This window comes from Cetorhinus maximus, chromosome 24 (assembly GCF_964194155.1).
Source record: "Cetorhinus maximus chromosome 24, sCetMax3.hap1.1, whole genome shotgun sequence".
Taxonomy (NCBI): domain Eukaryota; kingdom Metazoa; phylum Chordata; class Chondrichthyes; order Lamniformes; family Cetorhinidae; genus Cetorhinus; species Cetorhinus maximus.
This window is the reverse complement of record NC_135902.1, coordinates 50169064-50185369: the sequence shown is the minus strand read 5'-3', so window position 1 is coordinate 50185369 and position 16306 is coordinate 50169064. Positions and strand designations below refer to the sequence as shown.

The following is a 16306-nucleotide window of genomic DNA, read 5'->3' as shown; positions in this document are numbered from 1 at the left end:
GTGATGGGAGCCATCTTCTTGAACCACTGTAATCCATGTGCTGTCGGTACACCCATGGTTCTGTTTGGAAGGCAGTTTCAGGCTTTTGACCCTGCAACAGTAAAGGAATGGCAAAATAATTTCAAATGAAGTTGGTAAGTGGCTTGAAGGAGATCTTGCAGGTGGTGGTGTTCCCATGCGTCTGTTGACCTTGTCGTTCTAGGTGGTAGAGGTCACAGGTTTGGAAGCTACTGTCAAAGGCTGCTTTGCGAGTTTCCGCAGTGCATCTTGAAGATGGTAGACATTGCTGCACAGTGTGCAGTTGTGGAGGAGTGAACGTTAAGGTGATGGATGATGCTTTATTCTGGATTATGTCAAGCTTAGAATGTTGTTAGAGCTGCACTCATGCAGAGTGGAGAGTATTTCAACAAGCTCTTGACTGCCACCTTGTAGGTGGTGGACAGGCTTTAGGGAGTCACCTCAGAATTCCCAGCCTTTGACCTGATCTTGTAGTCGCAGTATTTATTTGACTGGTTCAATTAGGTTTCTGGTCAATTAGGTTTCTAGTAACTTCCAGGATGTTGATTGTAGGGATTCAGCAATGGTATTGCCATTCAATGTCAAGAGATAGTTAGATTCTCTCTTGGTCATTGCCTGGCACTTGCATGCCACACATGTTACTTGCCATTTATTAGCCCAAGCCTGAGTGCTGTCCAGGTTTTGCTGCATATTGCAGCAACTGCTTCAGTGTTTGAAGAGTCGCAAATGGTGCTGAACATTGTGCAATCATCAGCAAACATACCGATTTCTAACCTTAGGATGGAAGGAAGGCCATTGATGAAGCAGCTGAAGATTTTTGGGCCTAGAACACTACCTCCAGGACCTCCTACAGTGATTTCCAGGGGCTGAGATGATTGACCACCAACAAACACAACCATTTTCCTTTGTGCTAGGTATGACTCCAGCCAGTAGAAATTTTCCCAGATTGCCATTGACTTCTATTTTTCTAAGGTTCCTTGATGACACACTCTTTGATCTTGGCATCGATGCAGCATTTGAAACAAAATTGAGCTCTTTTTCCATGTTTAGACAAGGCCATATTGAGGTCAACAGCTGAGTTCTGTGTCAGAACCCAAAAAGAGCAGTGAACAGATTATTGCTGAGCAAGTGCCACTTGATAGTGCTGTTGACGACACCTCCCATTGCTTTGTGATGATCGAGAGTAGACTAATAGGGTGCTAACTGGCCAGAATGGATTTGTCCTGCCTTTTGTGGACATGACATATTTGAGCAATTTACCACATTGTCAGGTAGATGCCAGTATTGTAGCTGTACTGGAGCAGATTGGCTCAAGGTGTGGCTGGTTCTAGGGCACTAGTCTTTCAGTACTACTGCTGGAATGTTGGCAGGACCATAGCCTTTGCTGTATTCAGTGCCTTCAGCCAATTCTTGATATCACGTGAAGTGAAATCTAATTGGCAGAGGACTGGCATTTGCGATGCTGGGATCTCAGCAGGGGGCCAAGAGGGATCATTCGCTCAATACTTCCCGCTGAAGAGAGTTGCAAATCTTCAGCCTTGTTTTTGCACTAATGTGCTAAGCTCCCCCATTATTGAGGATGGGAATATATGTAGTGCCTCCTTCGGTTAGTTTTCGAATTATCTACCATCATTCATGACTGGATCCGGCAGGACTGCAGAGCTTTGATCTGATCCATTGGATGTGGGATTGCTCTGTGTATCATGTTAGCTAAGCATGTAGTCCTGTATTGTAGTTTTACCAGGTTAGCACTTCATTTTTGGGTAAGGCTCGTGCTGCTCCAGGCATGCTTTCCTGCACTCCTCATGGAACCAGGGTTGACGCCTCGTCCCCTGCCAGTTTGATGGTAATGGTAGAGTGAGGGATATGCTGAGCCAGGAAATTACAGTTGTGGTTCAATATAATTCTGTTGCTCATGACAGTCCACATTGCCTCATGGATACCCAATTTTGGCCTGTAGCTTTGTTCTAAATTCGATTCTGTTTAGCACATGGTAATGCTGAAAACCAGTGGAGGGTGTTCTCGGTGTGAAGACTGGGCCGTCTGCACAAGGATTATGCGTGGATCACTCCTTCCAATATTGTCGTCATGAACAGATACACCTGAGAAAGGTAGACTGATAAGCATAAGGCCAAGTAGGGCTTCTCCCTCTTCTTGGTTCTCTCACCATCTGCCTCAGACCCAATCTAGCAGATACATCCTTCAGGACTCAGCCAGCTTGGTCAAGAAGTGGCGCTACTGGACCAATCACGTCGATAAAGGCTGAAGTCCTCCACCCATGGTACATTTGTACTATTGCTACCCTCAGTGCTTCTTCAAAATGACGCTAAACATGGAGGAGTACGGATTCATCAGCTGAGGGAAGGCAGCAGGTGGTAACCAGAAGGAGGTGTCCTTTCTCACGTTTGACCTGATGCCATGAGACTGCATGGGGTCCAGAGTCAATGTTCAGGGCTTCCTGGGCCACTCCCTCCTGACTGTAAACCACTGTGCCGCCACCTCTGATAGGTGCCCTGCCTGTGGGATAAGACATACGCAGGAATGATGGAGTCTGGGATATTGACTATAAAGGTATGATTCAGTAAGTGTGTCTCTGTGTCAGACTGTTGCCTGACTAGTCCGTCAGACAGTTCTTCCAATTTTGGCATATGTCCCCACATGTTGGTGAGGAGTTGAGTTAAGACCACAACCAGCTCAGTCTTGATCGTATTAATAGCAGAGCAGGCTCCTAAGTCCTATGCTCCCATTGGAGGACTTTGGAGGGTTGACTGGGCAGGGTTTGCCTTTGTTGTTTCTGGTGCCTAGGTTGATGCTGGGTGGTCCATTCAGTTTCATTCTTTTCTTAGTCCTTTCAACGCACTGCAGAAAAGTGATTTGTTAGGTAACTTCAGAAGACAGTTAAGAGTCAAGCACTTTGCTGTGGGTCTGGAGTTACCACACTGGTTAAGGACAGCAGATTCTCCCCAGCTTCCATGAAGGACATTATTGAGCCTGATGGGTTTTCATGACAATCCAGTAGTTTCATGGTAACCATTGCTGAGATAAGCTTGGGATTCCAGATTTTTTTTTTGCACTGAGATCTATAGCTAGAAAATCCCAGATTTAAAAAAATATATAAATTATGTGTTCCAGACAATGCTCAACAAATCCAGCAAGTTTACTTTCGTCTTGCCACTATCTCCACTAGACTCAGAGACATCAACATTGCAGCACAATTGGATAAGAGCAGCTTAAAGCCGATACATTTTCTGTTCATTCAAGGTACTTGATGCCACACATCTCCAGGCAGCGGGAGATCAACTACAAAGCTACTGTATATGCTGCACTACCACAGTTTCTATGCTGCTACTGACCTGTGTGGGATAGGACGGAGCATTCTTCAATTAAAATAAAAATACTCAGTCTGCATATGAGGTGCTGAAATGGTCCAACGACATGATTTTACGCAATGCAGGTATATCGAATCACTTAACAAGATCAGCACATTTAGATGGTTAATGCTGTTATACTGGTTTGTCCCAAAAATTTGGAAAACTGAACACTGTGTACTCCACTAGATGTCATGTGAGTGTGTGGTGCTACTAAATGATCGTACAGGATTAAAGCCACTGCTCTAGAACAAATTTTCAAATCCAACCCAAAATGACGTTGCTATCAGTTCAATTGACTATAAGGAGATAGTTCCTGATCTGATTTGCTGGAATGCAGCTCACTTCAGGATTATTGGTCACTTTATCACTCCAGTATTCCTTTCTAAATCAAGTGAACTGAAAAAGACATCATTTTTAAATTTATAAAAAGATAACCATGACAGATTTAAAAAGATGAAATAAGCACCAGTCTTCCAAAAGCACCAGCATACTAAGCCAAATACAAAATAAAGTTTCAAGCTTTCTTACAAATTATTCAAACCTTTTTATGGAAGCTCATGGGGATTGGGTCAATTACACTTCTTGGATTTCAGTGCATTTTACTGAAGTTCAGCTAGAGCACAATGATCTGGAGTTTCTTTTGTTGTATGACTCCAGTATGTTCTTGGACTAATTTTAATTCTTTTTCACTATATGGTTTTACCCACACAGATTTTCTACTTCTTGACAGATTTCAGGTGTAACATTATAAAGTGGGGTTCAGTGTTGGACAATGTCCATTGTGCTTCTCCAAAATCCGAGTAGAACCATAGAAAAGTTACAGTGCAGAAAGAGGCCATTCGGCCCATTGTGTCTGCGCTGGCCCAAAAGAGAAGAGAGAAACTAGCCGCTCATTTTGATGCTACTTTTCAGCACCTGGTCTGGAGCAACAACGTTTGATGGGATAAAAGCTTTTCCTTGCTGCCGATTGTAAAAGCCCTAGGCTGAGTTAAATTTGGGCAGTGTCAACTCAGTTATTTGCAGGCAGAGATTCAAAAAATAACTTAATTGGAACAATATGGCAATCTCTCCCAGAAAAGCCATACAATGGTTCATATTGGAAATGACATCAATGGCACTGATATAATAGGAAACTCTTCTGCAGAATGAACTTTACCATGAACCAACTTCGCTTGACAAAACACAAACACAAAATCTTCTATCCCAAGCCCTAGCTTTTCTCACGTAGATGCACAAAAAATATTTTTTAAAAACAGATTTGACATACTCCTAGTATACAAATAGCAACACCATTAGTGTAACCAGCAACTTCCCAATAACAATTATACATCAATAATTGACCATTTGTGTCACAACACAGAGCCAGTGTGAAGCTCACCAAAACATTTAGGCACTTATTTTTGAAGATTACAATGGGAAGAAGGAGCCTTCATACCCATATACTCATTAACCCACATACTATTATCTTGTGCTCCAATTCAATGGAATACATGAGCAATGTATCACTATGCCACCCTTTTAAAATCATATGATTCCACAATACTACCTTTCCAATAATTTGTTTCTCCCAGTATACTGTGCACCCTTATTGGATTTTATTAAAGAAAAGCTATTTTTTTTTCCAGGTAGTAGGCTAGTAAGATTAATATTCTAATAAGGCACACTGGCTGACTAGAACATTGTTTATTATCGACCCCAAGCATTATATATTGAAAGATTCAACGTACTGGATGCTTTGTTTAACATACAAGCTTTCTACAATGCATATTTTGAAGTGAAAATTCTGAAATGTTCTCTTCCCCGATCCCCACATCTCTCATGAAGATGTCAAAGTCTGTGTTGCACAAACACTGGGTAGCATCTAGCAACCTTTTAAAAGTGGTCATTCATTGGGCGCTTCGGCAGCAAGTGTCATTAAGCTATCTGACTGAAGAGTACCAGTTCCAAAGCTGTTCCTGTTCTTATCTGGCATCCAATTCATGCATTCTAGCCACAGTTTCTTGACAGAGATTAAGAAAGGGGACCTGAATGATTTGCCTCTGCCTTATCCTGTGGCTTTGAGCCCACCCAGACCCTTATTAGTCTCCCAGTTAATACCAGCTAACTCAGCACAGAACTGGGGACTAACCTGTTGAATGTGCAGTTTGCCTCGTGAGTGATCAGAAAACCAAATTCACAAGCACCATAAAGTCTATCTTCTCATTTCATGGACACATGGTGTGCTGCATACTGAAGTTATAATTAAAACTGTAATATCAACTTTACTTCTGTAACTGATTTCATTGAACACTAACAATGCTTTCATACACTCGCTATGTGAATATCAGTTTGCTGATTCATGATGCATTTTTAATGTTTTAATGAGAAATAGAAAGTCCAATTAGCATTTATTTTCTTCCATGGGATGTGGGAGTTGCTTGCAAGGCCAGCGTTTATTGCTCATCTCTAACTGCCCAGTTAGTACAACAGCGATGTCAGTTCAGTATATATTCCCCAGATCTGCGCTGGGACAGTAAAGGGACCCAAAGCGTTTTACTTTGCATCCTGTTTTGGAACAGTGTCCACCATTCTAACATTTACAATGGAAAACCAGTCTCCAGGCTATTATTATGGAGACCCAGAAAGCAAATCCAAAGAAATCAGCTGACTTATCACAAAAGGTAAATTGTGAGTTAATATTTTCCTGTGTCTATAACACCTTGCTTTTGGAATTTGGACTCAATGGTAGGCCATGCTTGAAGTGCAGAAACATCTTTTCTGCATGCAGTAATTCTCTGGTGTTCCTGCCACTACTTCAGCACTTGGGAGCGTTCAACAATACACGCCTAAACCATGCAGCAAGATAATCACATTCAAGACTTTAATCCAAGACAGTGCTTCAACAAGATTTTAGCTTTAATTGTATGACAGACATTCAAATGGCAAGAACTAGCCAATGTCTCGAAGAGCACAAACTTTTCCAGTTAGTCCAGCTCTTTACCCTATACTGTATATTGCTAGAATGAAGTACATTACTCACAAGTTGCAAGAAGCAGGCTATCCTGTAGAGAAGACTTTCAATTCGAATACGATCTAGTTCTGGCTGACATGATGTGGTGGTGATGGAAGGGTTGCTAAGGGTGATGAGTGCCTCTGTACAGTACTTTGCTGCCAGCTCATACTCCTGCACTCTCAGACATTCAAATGCTTGTTCACATGACTTTTCCGGTCTCCTGTATGCCATGACTCAGCAAACAAAATCCTGAAAATCAAGTACAGAGAGATTGTTTATTGTGCAACTTACTCAGTTTGTTAACAAGTCATTTTTAAAGCTAATCAAGGGTGAGCATTTTCTTGATGTTCATCTGGCCAACAGTCCTACATTTTATACTCAGCAACATGTGCTTGGGGCACTTCACAGCCTTGTGGAAACTTGCTCAAAATTGCAGTTTCAGCTTTCTGTATCACATTTTGTGTCATTCCAGACAATGCAGGCTCATGCTCCCACACCTGTGAGAAAAAAGACGAGGACAGGAACATAAGGACGAGGACAGGAACATAAGAACTAGGAGCAGAAATAGACAGTTCAGCCCCTCGAGCCTGCCCCGCCATTCATTACGATCATGGCTGATCTCATTTCGGCCTCAACTCCAATTTCCCGCCCTCTCCCCATAACCTTTCAACCCATTACTAATTAAAAATCTGTCTATCCCCTCCTTAAATTTATTCAGCGCCCCGCCATCCACTGCACTGAGGTAGTGAATTCCACAGATTCACCACCCTTTGAGAAAAGTAATTCCTCCTATGAATAACTGTGAAACTGCTGCTCTTCCATCAAGTATCCTGAAGACATTCCCTGTCAAGATTCTCAATGAATGACTGGCCACTTATGATACTAGATGCTATTCAGTGTTTGTGCAACAGAATCACAGCAAGATTTTGACACCTGCACGAGAGATCATAGTGTCAGAGTTTACAGCACGGAAAGAGGCCCTTCAGCCCATGATGTCCATGCTGGTCATCAACCCCCTATCCACTCTAATCCCATTTTCTAGCATTTGGCCCGTAGTCTTGTATGCTATGACATTTCAAATGTTCATCTAAATACTTCTTAAATGTTGAGGGTTCCCGCCTCTACCACCCTTTCAGGCAGTGAATTCCAGATAGCTCCCACCCTCTGGGTGAAAAAAATGTTTCCTCAAATCCTATCTAAACCTCCCACCCCTCACCTTAAAACTATGCCCCTGGATTACTGACCCCTCCACTAAAGGGAAAAGTTTCTTCATATCTACCCTATCTATGCCCCTCATAATTTTGTACACCTCAATCAGGTCCCACTGCTCTGCTCCAAGGAAAAACAACCCCAGCCTATCCAATCTCTTTTCATAGCTGAAACACTCCATCCTGGTGAAACTCCTCTGCACCCTCTCTAGTGCAATCATATCCTTCCTATAGTGTGGTGACTAGAACTACACACAGTGCTTCAGGTGTGGCCTAACATTTGATACAGCTCCATCACAGCCTCCCTGCTCTTGTATTCAATGCCTCAACTAATAAAGGCTAATATCCTATATGCCATCTTAACCACCTTATCTACCTGTCCTGCTGCCTTCAAAGATCTATGATATGCACACCAAAGTCCCTATGTTCCTCAGTACTTCCTCGGGTCCTACCATTTATCGTGTACTCTTTTGTCTCGGTCGTCCTCCCAAAATACATCACCTCACACTTCTCAGGATTAAATTACATTTGCCACTGCTCTGCCCAGCTAACCAGCCTGTCTATATTGTCCTAAGGCTTTCCTCCTTGCTATTTAACACACCACCAATTTTCATGTCATCTGTGAACTTATTGATCATACCTCCTACATTCATGTCTAGATCATTAATGTATACTACAAACAGCAAGGGACCCAGCACCAAACCCTGTGGTACACCACCAGACGCAGGCTTCCAGTCACAAAAACAACCTTCGACCATCACCCTCTGCCTCCTGCCACTAAACCAATTTTGGATCCAATTTGCCAAATTGCACTGGATTCCATGGACTCTCACCTTCTTGACCAGTCTCCCATGCAAAAACCTTGTCAAAAGCCTAACTGAAGTCCATGTAGGCTACATCAACTGCATTACCCTCATTTACACACCTGGTCAACTCCTCGAAAAATTCAATCAAATTTGTTAGACATGATCTTGCCCTGACAAAGCCAGATGTGGGAGGGGCATAGGAGGGGGGCAGGGAAAGAGAACATTTCAGAACTTTGTCTTTCAAATCCATATTGTAGAAAGCTTGCACATTAAACAAAGCATCCAGTAAGTTGAATCATTTTGTACATGACGCTTGGGGTGTATAACGTATTATTTAATATTGTGCTAGTCAGCCAGTGTGTTGTTATTAATAGGCTAGTAAAATTAATATTCTATCTGAAAAAAAAGTTTGGTTTCTTATAAAATCTAATAAAAGCACACAGTATACTGGAAGAGCCACATTCTTAGAAAGGCAGTATTATGAAAACATAAGATTTTTAAATAGGTGGCATAGTGCTTATGCAATCCATTTTGAGTCTATTGAGCTTTTACATCACTGACCATACCAAGAAATCCATTTACATGCTAGTTCTGTGCATCATGGTGTTGAGACGTAGTGTTTGCACTATCACATAAATACACCAGCTACTGAACCAACCAAAACAGCCTCCACTAGCATCAATGAAGGTGGACTATCAATATTAAATTTGATAGCTCTGCTAAAAATGAAGGATTTGCATGATAGGATGGGGAACAACAGCACTATGCCAACACAAAACACGTGAATTTTATACCTTTGATCTTCAGTTCCAAATTCACACATTAGTCTTCTTGCATTCACCAATTCTTCTTAGCATTTTAGAAATCTGGATCATGTCTCTGCTCAATTTTCTTCTCTAGAATGCCCATTACAACAAAATACCAGAGTCCCGCTATCTATGTCCAGAATTCAAAGGTCAATCTAGTGAATTGCAGCAAGATATTCCACCTTGGAGGGCTCATAGCTGATCCTTCAGCCACAAGACACCCATACACATTCTTCAAAAGGCCATTCAATGGATGCTCACCAAGAGCAAGATTCTCAATTGATTCTCCACCCCTATAAATTCTTGACCCTCAGGGCAGAAGGTAAGAACAATGCTGAAATATACTTATGAAACATCAATTTTCTTACATGTGGAGACCCTCAGGTTGGCTTTCCCTCCCTGCTAGGTTACTCAGATAGTATCAGAGAAGAGATTCTGTATGGAACATGTGGAAACTGATTTAATTTTAAACATTGATTTCAGTGAGACAGATTCTGAAAAGGCTATGATTATTCCGCATCCCATTGTTAGTCTGTGTAGGAAGGAGCATGAGCTGAAGTTCAAGCCTTATCATATCAGTAAGAATGCTTGGTGGTGTGGTCAGGCAGCTACCGGTTGTGGTGCTATAAGAGTCAGGAATTAGGACATAGTGCTGACTTATTTTGCTTTAATGAATGTTGGTAATTACGCCATTTCTCATTTGCTGAATAGATAATATTCTAAGGATTTCATCATCCCAGACAGTTTGAAACGGCGAAAGAAAGATGTTCAAAGATAACGGCCCAGATTTTGCAGTCAGCGACAAAGCAGGGGCTCTAGCCGTTAACAAAGAATGCTGCCCACAGCTATCAAGTCATCCCTGTGGTGTGGGTCTCCCCTTTCCCAACAGCAGTTTACATCTCTCAGCAGGTCAAGGAAATGTCATCAATGTGTGCAGCAGCAGTAATATCATTAAGTAAGGTTCCAATTCACACAGCAAATCACTGAATCCCTCATTTCAAACTTAATTTTTCAGATCATGAAATAAATGACAATGATTGGATTAAGACAAAATCCAAAATAATTAAGATAAACAAACTTTTTTTAAAAAAGAAAATTAATTGTATAATAAATGTCTAGAACATGGTGCGCAATCATATTTTAGAGGTAATTTTTAGTTCTGGAAAGATTAAGATTTAACTGTAGGAAATGGAATAAATGCAACTAAAGCAGCTTGAAGACTATTACATTTAAAAGGTTGGGGCCATGTTGACTTTGTGGATTAACAGCTAGAAAGGCAAGGTCATAAAACAGAAGGTGGACTTACTTAGCTAGAGAATTGGAGACGAAGTGTCTGCACTGCTTGCAAAGAAATGCAGCCCAGACAGTTTTCTTATTCTGTTTTAGGAATTAAAGCTACAATTAATTCAAAAGCATTCAGTGAGCCCTGGAAGGCTACATTGTCATGGAGATGTGTGGTGCTTAAAGTTCTAGGATTTCAATTTATCTGTGTGCTTTGCTGGGTGAGTGAATGTTCTGCAGCAGGGGAGAAAGGTACCGCTATTAGCAGGTTCCAGGCAGCAGAAGTGTTGCTGTTAGCTGACTCTGTAGTTGGGGCTCAGGAAGTCCCTGGGGCTGTTTGATAGCTCCGTGCAGTTAGGGCTCAGGAGAAGCTCAGGGGAGCTGAGATGGTGGCAGAAGGTCGCTGGCTCCGTGTTGGAAAGGTTAGGGATCAGAAGCCATTTATAGCTTGGTGTAGCTGGGGAGATTGGCAAAATCCAGGGGCAGGGCCAGTCCAGTGAAGCTAGCCAGCAATTATGAGTGTTGAAATTGCACCAGACTCAGAAATTCAGGGGACCAGGGTCTCTGGAGATGAGAGTGAAACCCTGGGAGGTGGGACAGTCCAAATGGGTGCAGCTTTGAGGGAATTCAGAGGCTTTACCTTCAGAAGTGAAAAGTTTGGAATCCCTGGTGAGAGAGAGTTTCAATGGGATTGGTTGACTCAAATGTTTATTGATGTCTGGGGGATTTGCTGAGAAATCCATGGGATCGGTCTTAGTGCACTTGGTTATTTATTATATATAGTGTGGTGTGTTCGACACAGGTTGCCTGTTAATTCACATGTGCCTCATATTAACCCTGAATGTTAGAGTGTAAGATAGATATTGTAAATTGTTTTATCTTTTTGACCTTGTATAGTAGCATTTATTTTTGTTTGTGCAAAACCGGTGGAATCTTGTGGCTTTATTCACTTAAGTGTCTTGAATCTCAAACTTTGTCTACTTTAAAACAAAAGATCATTGGGCTCGAACGGGATCTTGCCGAAAAATTGGGAGTCTGGTCTAGGATCATAGCAACTTTTTAAACTTGATTCTTGTTTTCTATGCTGGAGATATTTGACATTACACAAACAAACTTAATTTTAGAGGCAAGTGTACTTTGCAGTAATTAAGTTAGGACACATTCAAAAAGCTAGTTACATGTATTCGATAATTGCAACTGTTAAGACTTTTACAAGACTTGTGTTAGAGTGCAAGTTTTCATCAAATCATTATTGCAAATGAAGACTGAAGCCTCGACTGCATATTCTATGGAGAAGCATAGACTCACCTACAGCAACTTCTGGAATTTCACATTATCCTTCACAATAGCGGACTCCTGAGGTTACTGTCAGTTTTGATGGAGTAACAACAATGAACGTTGACAGTTTTGCCATCATTATCACGGCAAAAAAAAAAGGCCATTCACCTGTATTCCCAGCCTCAACAGCAATGTCACATGGTCTGGGGCTTCTTACTACACCTGACACCTGCAGGAAATGCTGGAGGCACTGAGAACACACACCAAGCAGCAGGGAGGGAATCTAAACAACACCACAGCATTATGCACACACATTTCTCTCTCCCTTTGCCAGAAGAACAAAAATGCTCAAACTACAAAAACCAGGTACCACAATACAAATGCAACCTTCACACTTAAGTTCTCATGAAGCCCAAGGTGTCAAAAAATTAACCCATATAACATTCCTGATCTGGAAGCTAGATGACCAAATAGCTTGGTTACATTCAGGTCCAGGTGTCCACATGAAGAACTGCCACTTCGATAAAGTACTGCAGCGTAGCTGGCATCCATGGAACCATACACCAGCAACAGTCTACATTCAAGTGGGGTGGGAGGAGATAGATTATTTGTTTTGGTACACAGCTTGACTCATAAGTTTTTTAATTTAAACAAGAAAACGTTTTACCACAGAATGGTTTTCCAACCAGGATAACGTCAGCAATGTACCAACATCAAAACATTTCTTTCAATGGCCATTTTCATGAGGCGAGTGGAGGTAGAAAGATCAGGCGGAGTTTAACTTTAATTCTTGGTTTGTATATGCTGGATCCATTTAGCCAAAAATTAATTCTGAACATTTTGGTTATTGAGATTTTTGTCTTTACATTTTTGAAAGGGAATCTCGACCAAATAATGATTATTCTATCAAATTAAACATAAATGTGATTTTTCTTCAAAATCTTTGACAATTAGCCAGACAACTATGCTGGTCAAACAATGTTCTCTGATTCTGTATTCAAGTCTTACTCACTGACTGAATGCAGAACTCAAAGCTCTCCTAAGGTCTTGCATTTGACCCCTGACCTGTGAGCAGATGTAATCGAGGCAACAGTAGGTGGACTACAAGTGATCTCAGTGCCCCTGTAAAGAGAATGATAATAAATAAGGCAGGTTTCTCACTTTGAGATTATATACAGTGACTTCTGCTTATATCCCATCAGGATTTTGGGTGGGGACTCAGGCGCAACATTCCCCAAAGTCTAACAGTCTGTTGAAGCTCAGCGTAGGTTCCCACAAGGATTGTGCAAGATACCAAAAGACTGCTGACACCCACCGAACTATATCACAGTCTAATTCAGCACTTTCTAGAGAGTAAGGGAGCAAACTGGAGAAAATAATGCAACACTGCAACTAATTTGTTTAGAAATGATATTATTTTGTGACCAATATCCTTTTAAAAAGGTTATTGCAGATACAAAGTAGGATAGACATGTACTAGATGCAAGGTGGATTGGATCCGCCTGGCACACGTCATCTGCCACATCATAACAGGTGATGCATTTTGGCAGAAGGAACATGAAGAGACAACATAAAGTAAGAGGTACAATTCTTAAGGGTGTGCAGGAGCAGAGGAGCCTGGGTGAATATGTGAACAGATCATTGAAAGTGGCAGGACAGTTGGAGAGGGCAGTTAATAAAGCATACAGTACCCTGGACTTTATTAATATAGCGCTTAGATTACAAGACCAAGGGGGTTATGCTGAATTTATATAAGACACTCGTTAGACCTCAGCTGGAGTATAGTGTACAATTCTGGGTGCCACACTATATGAAGGATGTGAACGCATTGGAGAGAGAGTGTAGAAGAAGTTACAAGGTCAGAGGTTAAGCGGTGGGAAGGGGCAGGTGCATGGAAGAATACACATCTCCCCTGATAACACACACACACCTCATGGTGATAGAACTGTACTGAGAATCAGCAGCTTTCAGTTTTGTACCTTGGCTGCCCTTGGCTATAATGTCTGCTGGTAAACAAGTTCCAGCATTCTTCTGTACACAGGACAGGAATCAGATTTTTTCCACTGCCTAGTTCAAGAGACCTCAAGCCAATTGCAAAAACTCTACAGGTTACCCAATTCAACAGCCATGGAAGTAACCAGAGGTCAGGGCTCCACCCCCGTTAGACAGTATAAATTTCATTACATTTTTACTTCTCTTTAGCTCTGAAGGAGAGTCATACGGACTCGAAACGTTAACTCTGTTTTTCTCTCCACAGATACTTAGACCTGCTGAGTTTTTCCAAAATTTTCTGTTTTTGTGTCAGGGCTCAGTGAATTGTTTGTAATTTGCTTACCTGGGAAAGTGTCTGTCTTAGTTTAAAAACCCAGGGATCACATGTGTATCCAGACATTGGTTGTCAACTTTTTCAAAACTCCTTATGAAAATTCTATTTAGAACATTAAATATGTCACCTAAACTCACCAATAAACATAGCTTGCATTATTGTAATTGCACTAGTAAGCAGATTATCCAGGACTACCAAAATAGAGACAGGCAAGTAGGATGACATTTTAAGCAAGAAAACAGGCTTTGAGCTGGAGCTTCAAATAGTTGAAGCAAAAACAAATACAACACCGATTTATGTGCATCAATCCCCATGCTGACTGAAGAGTGAGCCATTCAAACAAACAGAGGAAGACGATGCAACATGAGTCCAGCTCCCACCACCAGCATTGACAGAGTTCTGAAGGTAGGACTCTGCACATCTACTCATTAGAGGACTGGTGCATGGCATTTATATAAAGCCTCCAACATAGGAAGCTATTCCAAGCTGCTTCACAGGATCGATTATCAAACAAAATTTGAACACCGAGTCGCATGAGATAATACAACTGATGGCCAAAAGCCAAGTTGTGGAGTATCTTAAAGAAGGAGTAATAGAGCAGCAAAGAGGTTTGGCGAGGAAATTTCAGAGCTGAGGGCAAAGACATGGCCGCCAATGGTGGAATAACTAAAATTGGAGATACACAGGAGACTAAAATTGGAGGAGCACGGAGATTTGAGTGTAATGGCACTAAAGGTGGTTACAGAGAATGACACACGAAAGTTACAAATACAAAAAGAGAAGAAATTAATCAGTTTGCTAAATTAACAAAACAATTTCTTCTCCAGTTGTCTGCCCGAAGGCAGGTCTGACCCACAGTGCCACAACCTCCACCGTGGATACGGCAAGGAGGCAGGTTCCAAATCTACCCCAGCCAGAACAGGGGGTCAAACCCTGTGCTGTTTTTTTTTTGAAAAATATACATTATTCATAAAATATCTGAAAGAATTACAAAACATTTCTAAATGGCCATCACAAAAAGTACAATCATATTCAACTTTTCCACATGGATCACGAGGTGTTTCAATACAATCAATGAACATTAAAGGCATTTCAATATGGTAATTTCAATACGGTCATTACAGACAGACAGTGCAATGGTATTGGAGTTATCGACAAACATCATGTTGCACTCGGAGGTGCTTCAATACAATTATAATACATTTAGTATTCACTACATACATTGATTGAGAGTCATACAGCCCGAGGGGTCTATACAATTCCCAGCACCTCAGGTGCACTATGGCAGAAAGGTCTTAGACAGTGACCTTTACCCATTATGCCTTTCTGGCGGCTGCCCCAAGCTTTAGTGCATCCCTCAGCATGTAGCCCTGGACGTTGGAATGTGCCAGTCTCCAACGCTCGTTCGGGGACAACTCTTTGCACTGGAAGACCAACAAGTTTCGGGCAGACCAAAAAGAGTGTCTTTCACCGAGTTGATGATCCTCCAGAAACAGTTCATGTTTGTCTTGGTCTATCCCTGGGAACAGCCCATAGAGCAGAGTCCTGTGTCACGGAACTGCTTGGGATGAACCTCGACAAAAACCACTGCATCTCTCTCCAGACCTTCTTTGCAAAGGCACATTCCACAAGGAGGTGAACAACAGTCTCATCCCCACCACAGCCGCCTTGAGGGCAACGTGCAGAGGGGCGTGTAGGAAGGATCTGACAGGGAGGGCCTTTCTCACCACCAGCCAAGCTACATCTTGGTGCTTGTTGGAAAGCTCAGGTGATGAGGCATTCCACCAAATGACTTTGACAGTCTGCTCAGGGAACCATCCGACAGGATCCACCATCTTCTTTTCCCTCAGGGCCTCTAGGACTTTACATGCCGACCACTGCCTGATGGACTTGTGGTCAAAGGTGTCTCCCAGCATAAATCTTTCCACAAGGGACAGGTGGTACTGCACGGTCCAACTACTTGGAGCATTCCGCGGCAGGGTGGCCAGACCCATCCTTCGCAACACTGGGGACAGGTAGAACCTCAGCACAAAGTGACACTTGGGTGTTTGCGTACTGAGAGCCTATGCATAGCTTGATGCAGCCGCACACAAAGGTGGCCATCAGGATGAGGGTGATGTTGGGCATGTTTTTTCCATTTTTATCTAGAGGTTTGTACATCACGTCCCTGTGAACACGATCCATTTTCGACCTCCAGATAGAGCGAAAGATGGCTCAGGA

The 16306-nt window shown here is 42.0% G+C and overlaps 1 protein-coding gene across 6 annotated transcripts in view; it reads right to left on the bottom strand.

Annotated features, from left to right (window-relative positions):
* helz (helicase with zinc finger) overlaps positions 1 to 16306 on the bottom strand; it is a 256788-nt gene that overhangs the window by 200575 nt on the left and 39907 nt on the right. For 5 of the 6 annotated variants that reach the window (XM_078529015.1, XM_078529019.1, XM_078529018.1 and 2 more), the window contains exon 2: positions 6409 to 6630. In XM_078529015.1, the coding sequence (XP_078385141.1) occupies positions 6409 to 6612 (204 nt within the window). In that variant the 5' untranslated portion in view covers positions 6613 to 6630. Of the gene's footprint in view, positions 1 to 6408; positions 6631 to 11790; positions 11885 to 16306 lie in introns of those variants that run through there. The other variant, XM_078529016.1, reaches the window with a different exon arrangement.